The sequence below is a fragment of the Halichoeres trimaculatus genome, unplaced genomic scaffold (assembly GCF_033239565.1).
Source record: "Halichoeres trimaculatus isolate MK-OKI-2021-1 unplaced genomic scaffold, fHalTri1.1 fHalTri1_scaffold_19, whole genome shotgun sequence".
NCBI lineage: Eukaryota > Metazoa > Chordata > Actinopteri > Labriformes > Labridae > Halichoeres > Halichoeres trimaculatus.
Genome location: NW_027437197.1, coordinates 28,006,321 through 28,018,530, shown reverse-complemented (window position 1 = coordinate 28,018,530; position 12,210 = coordinate 28,006,321). Strand labels below are relative to the sequence as shown.

Below are 12,210 nucleotides of genomic sequence, written 5' to 3'. Positions count from 1 at the left end.
CATCAGTCCTCCAAGCAGACAACAAAAGGTCTGACCCAGAACCCACTCACCCAATCATGTCAGACATGTCCTCTGGGGTCCAAGGTCATCATGGGTCAGAGCACCGTGCTCCTGCCGGGGTCAGGGATTAGTGTGACTGACCGCTGCTCGCTTTCTCATGACATTACTGACACTCATCCTCTAAACCAGGCAGATATATCAAATACATCATCAGAGCCAGGGTGTCCCTGTAAACTGTAAATGAAGCAGTGTTCTTCATGTGTCTAACCCTGAGCTGTGTGGCTCTCATCCTACTCCACCTCCTCCACTGCAGGGTTTGACTGAACTTGCCACACAGTATTTTAGCTTGCACCTGTTTTTACAGGCATTTTGAAGTCCTCACTCTCAATGTAAAAAGTCCCCACTCTTTGGAAACAGCAACAACTGCACAGGTAGTAAACTTCAGAGGCCCAAAGAGCTGAAGACTCCCAGCCCATAGCTGTAACTTCTCTGGTAATGACATGTTTTTAGTTGAGATGCACCTTGTCTACCACACACAGCACCTTTTTAACCCCATGCAGCTCTTTTAACCAGCACCCAGGGGGGTTTAAGACTGTCGCAAATCTGCTGCATCTCGAATATGATCACTTGGAAGACCAAAGGCTCACTCCAATATTTTGTTTGTTCATTTTGCATTTGTTTTCAACACCATTAAGCCCAGTTTTCTTAGCTAATATTTGAGAGTTTTATCTGGGAAATGGCCTGGTACCTTGGATTGTTGACTTTTTAAGCTACAGAGTTCATCAGCTCACAGTAGGCTTGTCACTCTCTGTCAAGATGTCCACCTGTACCCCCCCTTTCATTGTTGTGCATTTAATTGACCATCTCCTGCACCAGCATTTTCCCTAACAAATACAGCCTTAGCTAGCCTTCTCTGTGATGAGGAAGAGGAGCATGGTCCTGTTCTGAGCTTCATTCTTGGCTGGTGTGGGAAGTCAAATCTTTGGCTTAACCCCTCCATAACAAAGCAGATGCTCATGGATGTTAGGTTGGCACAAACCCCACTGTGATACGCAGGGAGCCCATACAATCTGTACATTGGCATTGAGTTTGAAAACTAACTGGAATGGGACACATGGACTGAATGCTGAGTCCCGGAGGAGAATAACCTCTCTGAGAAAGATTGCTCCCAACATTTCCCTGTGCCTTCACTGACACTGTTCTTTCCCTTTGTGTCTCATGGTGCTTTGGAAATGCCACAGAGGAACAGAAAAAGGCTGGTAGAAAAACTGTGACATTGTCCAGTCAGGGATCCAGTTTCCCAGTTCGAAAAGCATCCAACTGCCAGATCAGTAAAAACGCTTCAAGTATTGTGGGCAACCAGACCCCCCCTCGTATCCTCATTTTAGCGGTTACCTTCTGGGTGATGCCCCCACTGTTCAGAAGAAACAGAACAAAGGGTCATTTGTTCCACAGGTCATCAGATTTCTTAACCAGTAAGATTTTTAGTCATGTCTGCCCAGCTGGTCTGGTGACACCTCCTCCTTTTTCACTTTGTAAATCAGTGTTTGAATCTGCTTTTATGATTTGTCCTGTTGTGCCATGTCTGTATTACATGTTTGAATGCCCTGCGTGGTTTCTGTTATAACTTGATTTCCCCACAGGCTAAATAAACCAAACTACTACTGCTCTGATTATTAGGCCCATAAATGCTGCACTTTGACTTCTGATATCTTGAGGTAACCCTTTTCATGACTGGGCAATGGTCCAGGGGTTGACAGCTCCTCTCTCAGGTGTGTTTGAAGCACAGTTGCTCAGCTTGTGTGTATTCCAGCTTTAGGCCCTGACTGCTTCTCTAGACATTGGGTGCATCTCAAGCTCCAAAGTTCCATCCTTCCTTCCTCCACTTGCGTCTTAGTCCCTCCCCCCAGAGATGATGGAGATATGTGAGGAAATGAAGAGAGGAGAGAGGATAGAGGAGATTCGTTTTTAGAGCAAAGGGACATCCTCTCCTTCGGAGCGTCACATGAAGAGGCGTGTTTCATTGATGACGGCATCAGTTGATCACCTCTGGATCATCTGTCAGTCAGCTCTAACAGCTGTTTGTGTGTCTGCACATGTGCGCTGTAATAACTCTGATCAAACAGAAACAGTAACAGAGCTTTGTCTGTTTCTTTAACCGGTTTAACAAACACATTACCATGAAGAAAACCTGCTCTCTGTTTATTCTGTGTGCTGACACTTTACCGGTAAAATGCCCTATTGTCAGATTATTTATGAGTTATTTAGCTTTTATCTAGAGTGCATCTGATTGTGAACTCTGAAACTTTTTTTAATATAACACAGTTTATTGTGTTTTGGGAAGATATTATTTATGAGATTTCGGCTTTCAGTATTAATCCTCTGTTATATTGATTTCATGATGGTTGTGTTCAGTAATCTGCTTTTAACTCACAGCAAGCACTTTATTACTAACAATCCTCAGTGTCTGTTTTCAGCTCGTCTTTTATCTCATTGAACTCTGTTGTGTTTGTGAAGTTTCATGTAGAGAAGTCTGAGCTGCTGCAGTGTCCAATCAGAGAGTGATATTCAGTATGGGGGCGTGTCTGTCAGTGAAAAGACTTCCGCAAAGCCAGCTCTCCGTGTCTCCTCGATCATAGCTCCTCCGATCAGTCTCCTCCATCCTCTCTCCTCTCTCCTCCGAGCACAATTATCGCTTTGAGACAGTCTTGTAAAATGGCAACTTATAAGGTACTTCCGGTGCCGCGGAGGAGATAGGAGAGAGGAGGCACGAAATTAACGCATTGAGACGCACCTATTGAGACCAGCAGCAGATAATCCAGTCCTGGCGTATTGTGCTCTGCTGAGGATCAGATCTCCTGATGGGAGCGAGTTAGATCAAATAACGGCTGGATTTGGTGAAACAGACTTTCAGATGAGTGTGATTCATCTTTCATGAGAAGGGTCGGGCGTGCATGCAGAATCTTCAGCACGGGAAACATGAGGCGTTCTGACAGTCACAGCAGTGCTTTGCAAACATTATCACAGGACTAAAACCCGTATTCCCCCCTCCCCACCCCACCCCTGTGTCCCTCTCCACAGTGGCCCTGGGCAGCCGGAATGGAGTGACCCCAGCCGGCGTGAATGATGACGAGAGCAAAACAGCAGGAGCTGAAGAGAGCAAGATTCCTGAGGGGGAGCTGTTACTGCAGGTCAGTGAGGGTTCCTTCTTTCCCTTGAGTTTCTACAACTCATCAAACCTTTGACTTTACATCAGACCTCTGTAAAAAGGTGTTTGAGGCTGTCCCAAGACAAGAGCAGACAAATAAAACCTGCTCTCCTCCAGAAAACCCACTCTGTTTTATTCTTTGTAACATCGGCAGCTAGCTTTCTGTCCTGCTTCTATTTTTGTCTCAACATCTGTAATTTTTGCTTGCAGCGCATTTCCCTCGTTCTTTTTGCTCTGGCCTTTTCCTTCTGCGTTTCTTAACCTGATTTGGGATCATTGCAGCATGTGTGAGGCTAATAGCCAGGGATGGGTTTACATGGAGGCGGTTTGCAACATGGTGCGTGTCATAAGCTGAAGGGGGCGTCATCAGATGCAGAGGTTGTGACAGAGCATCAGTGTGTGATGACTGGAATGAAAAGAGGACAGGAGGACGGAGGAGACGAGGACACGAGGAGGCCATAAATAGAGTACTGAGAAAAGCCCTCGGGTGGCTCACAGCCAAGGATGCAGTGACGCTGCCTTTCCAGCTCAGTGAGAGGAGGGAGCGGTGGAAGAGGTTTGGCCTTTGGGATGCAGGCTCCGTATTCAAACAGAGGCCCCTGGGAAAGAGGTTCTTACTGTAATCTCTGCCTGGCATCATTTGGTCCCTGTTAGACTCAGTCTCAGGGAGCAGACCAGGACTCAGATGGGTCCAAACTGTCCAATTTCCTGCCCAGGAGTCATGTTGGTAAACATGGTTGTCATGTTTTCAAATTTTTTTTCTTTCCTTCTGACGAGCGCCCAAAATCTATTTAGGCCAATGACAGTCGCTCAGAGGCTCAGGGCAGCTTACCACTCAATACGTCTGGCACAGCCAGCCGTGTCCTCATGAAACATTAGTCTGGTGCTGATTCTAGGGCAGCCTGCAGCCCCTCTGAGTCTGACCCAAAGAGCGCGCCATTTGGGCGAAGCCATCCCAGGGTAAAAAGGCTGAATGAGGAGGAGCAGGAACCAGAACCGGGACCAAATGATCCTCTTTATTTTGGTAACTGTTCTGTCAATACTTCCTGTACTCCTATGAATATTTTTTAAGGAACAGTCACTTTATAGTCCACCAAGCATTGGGTTCTGTACGGTTTGGTAAGGTTTGGTACAGTTAAAGGCAGGGTTGGCAATCCTGAAAAACTAGCATGAATTGGACTGTAGCATCTCGTCAGGACTCCTCCTAGCCCCTCCTCCCTCTCCCCTTGGGACTCCTCCAAAGCAACGTCCCCGCTCACATGCACGAGCGTTGCTGATTCGTGACTATGATTGTGAATGACTGAAAGACGGACTCAGCACATCATTTTATGTTTTACACTACGTTGAGTCGTGTCTCATTTAGAGGTAAGGAAACACCAAAACGTTAAAACGTTAAAACGTAAAGTTAAAAAAACAATAAACAAACGTGACTTTTGTCAGTACTCCCAACTGTCATTCTAGCATTATCCACTTTTACCCATGACACGATATCAGGAGTAAAGCTATAATACAAATAGTACATGTACATTTTCTCAAGTACTTACTATCACAAATTTTTTGTCAGAGCCCCTATGCTGACAGTTTATTAGACTCTGATCCAGACTGCAGCCCAGAGACAAGTACCCCACCAGGTCAGAGGGGACAGGCCCAAGGTCGAGCGAGAGGGGCAGTAGTTAGAGGCAGGGGAACAGAGCAAGAAAAGAAAGCCTCTGTCTTTCTGTTCTCGCTCTGTTTAGCCAGAGGAGCTGTTACCAGTTACCGGGGTATGGGTAGTTTCTCTGCCATTCTTCTGCTGGGTGCGAACCTGTACACCGCTAAACTCAGGAACACGCATTGAGTCAGGGGCAGTGGGCGCCGGTGAAATGTACGCAGGAGGAGGGCAAAACGGCAGGATGGGATTTGATTGGTTTAACAGATTGGATCCTGATCGATGTGATGGGCTGATGTTCTCCTGGGTTTTCCCCTGCTCTGGCTAGCAGATATTATTTGCTCTCATTTAGAACACATCATGTAATGCTTGCAATTGGGACATATAGATCATTTTAACCAGTATAACAAAAAGTGTATCATAAGCTGCGTTTTCACCAAGCAGTACGGGTCGGTTCAGTACGGTTTGGGACGGTTTGGGACAGTTAAGCCTGATCCTGTTTGCGTTTCCACAGCAAACTGTGCCCTCTTGTGGTGGGCAGCGTGTAAGCCGGATGCCGGAAGCCGCAGCTGGTAAACAATAGCGCGACGCCGCAGCAGCTTACCTTGCTATTAAATCCAACAAAGAAGAAAACGCGACACAGTAAACAAAGGGCACAGATGAAAGACATGCAGTATTTCGTCCTCGCTGTGATTTTCATGTCTCTCTGTTACAAAATGCAATCAAGCTTCGTTTCAGAGAAGTCTGTGTGCCGCCAGGAGAAATGCGGCCGCTGTCGGGGTAAGTGACGATTCTTTTGATCAATCAACCGTCTGCAGTGTGTTGCTCCACCTCCCGAGAGCGGATCGGTTCAGTCTGGCACCCATACGAAAGGGTCCCAAAACAGTGGGACGGCTCGTCTCGGTTGTCAGGGATCCGTCCCGGGATGAGTCAGTGGAAACGCCCTAAAAGCTCACCGTACCGAGATGAACCGACCCGGACTGCCTGGTGGAAACGCAGCTTAAATCAAACTACCAATTATTCCTTTAAGCCTGATCCTGTCTGCACTTCCACAGCAAACTGTGCCCTCTCGAGGTAGGTGGCATGTAAGCCAGATGCCGAAAGCCGCAGCTGTTTAACAATAGCGTGACGCCGTAGCAGGGCGACACAGTGTACCCCGCTAATTAATCCAATGATCAGTTCAATCTTGCACCCATACGTAAGGGTCCCAAAAAGTGGGACGGCTTGTCTCGGTTATTTGGGGATCTGTCCCGGGATAAGTCAGTGGAAATGCCACAAAATGTGTGCCATACCGAGACGAAGCGAACCAGTCTGCTTGGTGGAAATGTGGCATATGACTCACTCTGGTTGTTTTCCTGCAGAGGTAGAGTCAGAGTGCGCTCTGGTGGCTGTCAAAGATAACTAACATTAAAACTTTATCAGTGCACAGACCACACAGAGCAAGTCCAGAAGAGGCTCTTAGATATTTACATGGACTCAACATCAGTCCACCCTCAGCCACATTATCTACTGCTGCACTCAGAAAGTCCAGTGTCCTGGAGCAGCCTGGTGGTCCCTGCACTAATGGAGTTCTCTTCCAGGCTCATCAGACTCCTGTCCAAACTTTACCCACTCACATATCTCTGAACTTCCAGGTTGGGTTCAGTGTTTAAAAGAAAATTATTCAGCGACCTGTTTTCCACTCCAGTGACGGCCTGAAAAAGGAAGTCTCTCCTGGTTCACGGCGGTTTGGTGCCCTCTGCGCTGTCTGTGTGGCAGAGATCAGGCCCAGCTCACTGGCTGCCAGGGCTTTCTGGGGTCTGTTGGAGTCATTGATTTTCCAGTCCAGTTCCTCCCAATGTGCATCAGCCCGCATTCAGCAGAGGAGAGGAAACAGCCTCCACTGCCATCCCCAGGCCTGGCCCCGCCCCGCCCACTGAGAGCCTTCATTATCAGGACAACACCGCATGTACCTCCAGAGGCCTAATGAGACCTGAAGGCTCATCCGGGTGGGGGGTGGGGGGTGAGGGGGGGTCTCTCAACGGCTTTGTCCTGGTCGTCACAGTTGCTGGGACCATCTTCTTCTCCTCTCATACCATCTAGGACTACCTGGGCTCCCACCAGGTACTGACACCACTCTGAGCCTGTTGTGCAACCAGCACTTCTTCTGGTTCTACTATTTTTCAGCTTATATAGATGGAGGTCTGATGTAAAGTCAGACCAAATCACAGAGATTGAGGCTGTGTGTCCAGGCTTTGACTGCTCCTAAATAAATAAACAAATCAACGAAATAAAAGTATATATAAATATTAAATGGGGGGGGGGGCTCCTTCTCAATGCATGAGGTTCAGGTCTGGACCATGCTGTCTCCCTTTAAAGCTCCTCATAAAAGGGAAAGGTTCCCAGCTTGCTTCATCAAAACTCCTTCAGCTCAGTGTGTGAGGAGCTTTCCGACGTTTGGAGGTTGTTTTAGACGCCATGCACAGAGCCATTGTTGGTCATCACCAGGAAGACAAACACAGAGTCTGCAGCTTTGGTCAGAAACAGATCAGCATGACTGTGTGTGTGTGTGTTTACCGAATGTGAGTGTGCCAGGAGAGAGCACGTGGGTGGTTAGTGAGGTGGAAGGATGAACCAGCTGTTCCTCTTTTTAGACAAACACACTCGGTTTAAAGGTAGGGTCTGCAGGAATCTTTGTTACTTGTCAGTAAACACAACCTTCAAACTGGGCTCCTCCTCCTTGGATCAGTGCCAGCTGCAGTGCACATCCACTGCCTCAGACTGTGAGTACGGGAACACACTCAATAGCCCAGCAACCACCTGTAACATCACATTACTACATGGGAGAGATGTGAGCGAGTGCACCTGACTCAGCGTGTAAGCTCAAGCTTATCACAGGTATTTGACACATACCTGGTTAGCAGAAAGTTAACTTGTGTCACTCTTCACCCCGTACTGTTCCCATAGTCCCTGAAAGTCAGAATCAGAAATACTTCATTGATCCCTGAGGGGAAATTACATTTCAGTTACATCCCTTCCAAAACATATAAGAACACACAGTGACATGGGAATACAGGGATGGGAGAACCTAGGAGCTGCTAGCGTGCCCAGCGCCCTGTTATAATAGATAGGGAATAAAAACCTTAGGGAGAAGAGAGGTCAAAAGAAGGTAAATTCCAGACTATGCCCAAAAAGGGGGCATGGTTTTAGATTAAGAAAAAAAACACCTCAGCATGTAAGCACATGATAACAACAGACAAAAACTGGAAGACTTGCACAAATGTCACTGCTCAGCCACCAAGGGGTGTGCACGCTGCCTTACTCAGGCACGTGCACATCAACCCTCTGCAGCTGAACTGTAACGGAGCCAAAGAAGGCGTTCAGTCTGAGGTTGTGTGTGTGCCATGTGACTTCATGTGTGTGTATGTGTAAGCCCATGGACTTCAACAATGTCTGCCGTCTGATCATGCCAAGACCACGTCTGTCTTTGTGGAGACGGCCTCGTAGAGTTCTGATCCAGAGACAAGCTCACAGGAAGAAGGTGTAGGATGGGAGGGTGTAGAGCATCTCTCTGCAGCATCCAGGAGAGTAGAGCGTTATCAGCCTACCAAGGCTGACTCAGAGGAGCCGAAAGAGAGATAAAGATTGTTTGGGTCAGACAGACTCACTGTAATTTTCCATCTGCCTTAGAATTTCTCTGGTCATCTCTGTGGCGATTCCAAATGACCTAATTTGGAGGCCCATTACAGCCCAGCCAAGATGACAAATTCTCCAAGTTTTTATCCATCATGCGAAGACGTTCAGGAATCACATCCTGCCTGCCATTAAGTTTACATATCCCTTGAGTCTGAGGGCTCTAATTTTGTGGCGCAGCGCAGGGGGCGCAGCGCAGGGGGCGCAAGCCTGGCGCACCCTGCGCAGTGTTAATTTTGTGCGGTGCACCGCAGTGTGCTGCCAATTTGACAATTTGGTAGACCGTCTGCGCAGAGATGGGTGTGACTGCGCGCCATGGGGAGTTGACGGCGCACCAGGGGGAGGTGTCAGCAGATTCATGTTGGCGCAGTGACAATTTGGTGCCAAAAACAGTGCAGCAAGTGCGTTGAAAGCTCGCTAGCTCCAACCTGGTCTATTCTTGGCGCAAAGCGGAGCTCACCCTACACAGCTGTAATTTGGTGTCAGGCGCACATGTGCGCACATGTCAACAAAGCCTCAGAGGCAGGTTTCCAGAGTGTCAGGCACATTTTAATGCAATAAACAATCACAGCAATCACTATTTAATGTAACCGTCTGAACCAGCATATACATTTATATCTATATTAACTGTCCCGTCACATCTGATGTCAGATTAAAGCTGGAAAAAAAAAAAAAGATTAAAGCCATTTGTCGTAATGGAAAGTTAAGCTGATGGCAGCTTGACGTTTGATGAACATCTTACAATTAAACAATAAACAGTCTTAACATCTGATACTGAGTATATATCTGGCTTCTCTCATTTCATTTAATTCAGAGAAAAGAGGGAGAGAAAAGACGAAGAAAAAAGAGACAAAATAAATGTATGTCACTCAGGATTTACCCGTGATTTCCCATATTTCTCTGTTTTAGTCTTAATTTTTAACCTGATCTAAAAAGATGGAGAACATTATTGTAAGGAGGATGAGGTGGAGACACTGGGAGAGTATACAGTGTATCACCAAAGTTCTGCTATTTGGCGATGACAAACCAGGAGTGCAGGTGGATCAAAAGTATTCTGAATGGATAAGCCAGCTGTGTAACTGTCTCTTCATTTTGTACTCCTATTAATGACAAAGGAACAGATTAAATCTGTCCCGGGAGCTGGCCCACAAGGTGACGCGCTTTGTGTCCTCCGATGCGCCCCGCTGTCCATTCTCCTGCTGCAGGGACAGTGGCTCTGACTGTCTCCGCTACTGGGTCTTTCCAGCACACCGCGGTGCTGGGGATCAGTCAGACCAATCAGACGCTGCGCCTCGGCCGCAGGGCATTTAAAGGCGAGGAGAGGCGCTCATTTGATTGGTGAAAACAGCGCTCGGCTGTGTTACACCCACTTATGGCTTTTCTCCTCCCTCTCTGCCATTTGCGCGGAGGGAGGCGTGGATGTGCTCCTCTGCGCTCCACTGCACCTTGACTGCGCCTCTCTTGGCACTGCAGGAAATTTGCAAAGTGCACCAGTCACGCCCTGTTCGCGTGGCGAAGGCCAGCGCAGGGCAGGTGCGCCTGCGTGTGCGCCTGGTCTACAAAATTAGAGCCCCAAGTGTTGACAGCCCTGCACAATTCCTCAATGACAGGCTGCTAGTTGATTGACAAAAGTGCTGCCTGCGTCTTCTGAAGTTTGCAAAAATTCAGGAAACCAGCTCCAAACAGCAGAAAGCCTGATATCATGAATCCAAATATGTAGACATCTTTAACATCCTCAACGAAAAAGATCGACAGGCATACGGTCCCCCAAGTGTCCCAGAAGTTGATCGTATACCTGGCTGCAAACGTTCCACTGGGGCAGGCGGGCTCCCCTTTGCCCACTTTCCACGTTTGGAAAATTTGATCAGTTGTGTTGTCAATCCAGGATTTTATGCTTTGGATAGGATACAAAGGGAGGCTCTGATAGTTCAGACAGAGACAGACCAAGAGCAAGCAGGGCAGAAAGGGAGGAGGAAGCTAGGAGAAAAGCGTCCACCATAGTCACTTGTGCTCTGAGCGCGCTGTGACTGGCTGAGGTAACCGCACTTCATCTCCACCAAGAAATGTCCCATCACACCAAAACATCAACATCCAGGCAGAGGAGGGGGTTAATGCAGACACAGACACATATGTATAGAGGCCCAAAGGGGACAATGAGGCAGGTTTATTCCTGTTAAAGTTGATTTTTAGGAAAATCCTGCAGACTCTACCTTTAACTTCACCTGAAACACTTCCTATCCTCCCCCTGTTTTTCTTTCCTTTCCTTTCCTTTCCTTTCCTTTCCTTTCCTTTCCTTTCCTTTCCTTTCCTTTCCTTTCCTTTCCTTTCCCTACCTTCCTGTTTTCTTTCTTTTATTAGGCCTTCTCTTTCTTCCTTCCCTCCTTTGCCCTGTTGTTGATTCTTATTTGTGTCAGTTTGTGTTGGTTGTGCCATGCGTATGTGTAGATAGATAAACCTGGGTCTGCCTCTGAGCAAACTTTGTGACATTAAATATGCCATACACACAGACAGACTGTAAAGAATGCTTAACACTATATGTAACAGACTATATGCTCTATTTATATACTTTGTCTGTATCCAGGCACCAATAACAGGAAGTTTAATGAAGTTCATTTTTCAGATTGTTCTTTGTTAATCGTCTGTTTGGTTGTTGGGCTGGATTTTGTTCCATTTTCTGCATAAAAACAATCACAACATGTGGAAACTCATCTGCCTCATTTTCCGGTTGGTAAAGTGAGGATGTGAGTGGGCGTGATTAGGAAGTGTTCCCTCCTCCAGTAAGACATGAGACACACTGCAGACCGGTCTCAGTCCATCAGAAAACAGCAGTGAGTTTGATCAGTCAGACAGCTCCAACAGAGGAAATCCCCACCCTGAATCCTTGGATGGAGTCAGGATCTTCACTAACTGACAGCTTCTCTGGTTTCTCCTTCAGGCTCTCAACGGCTTTGTCCTGGTCGTCACAGCCGCTGGGACCATCTTCTTCTCCTCTCACACCATCCAGGACTACCTGGGCTTCCACCAGGTACTGACACCACTCTGAGCCTGTTGTGCATCCAGCACTTCTTCTGGTTCTACTATTTTTCAGCTTATATAGATTGATTACTTTCAGCATGAGGATGGCTCTGTTTGAGCTTGCCAATAAATCTCTTTCGGTCTGTTTGGATCTGTTTCATTCTATAGATGGATCTGTTTCAGTCTATAGAAAGATCTGTTTCAGTCTAAAGATGGATCTGGTTCAGTATAAAGATGGACCTGTTTCAGTCTATAGATGGATCTGTTCCAGTCTAAACATGGATCTGTTCCAGTCTAAACATGGATCTGTTTCAGTCAATAGATGGATCTGTTCCAGTCTATACATGGATCTTTTTCAGTGTAAAGATGGATCTGTTTCAGTCTATAGATGGATCTGTTTCAGTGTATAGATGTATCTTTTTCAGTGTATAGATGGATCTGTTTCAGTCTATAGATGGATCTGTATCAGTCTATAGATGTATCTTTTTCAGTCTAAACATGGATCTGTTTCAGTCTATAAATGGATCTGTTTCAGTCTATAGATGGATCTGTTTCAGTCTATAGATGGATCTGTTTCAGACTATAGATGTATCTTTTCAGTGTAAAGATGGATCTTTTTCAGTGTAAAGATGGATCTGTTTCAGTCTATAGATGGATCTGTTTCAGT

At 46.8% G+C, this 12,210-nt stretch overlaps 1 protein-coding gene across 1 annotated transcript in view; it reads left to right on the top strand.

Annotated features, from left to right (window-relative positions):
• Positions 1–12,210, top strand: part of LOC141808169 (aryl hydrocarbon receptor-like) — a 48,310-nt gene that overhangs the window by 22,840 nt on the left and 13,260 nt on the right. The window contains exons 3-4 of the mRNA XM_074694586.1: positions 3,082–3,191; positions 11,464–11,553. Of these exons, the coding sequence (XP_074550687.1) occupies positions 3,082–3,191; positions 11,464–11,553 (200 nt within the window). The remainder of the gene's footprint in view (positions 1–3,081; positions 3,192–11,463; positions 11,554–12,210) is intronic.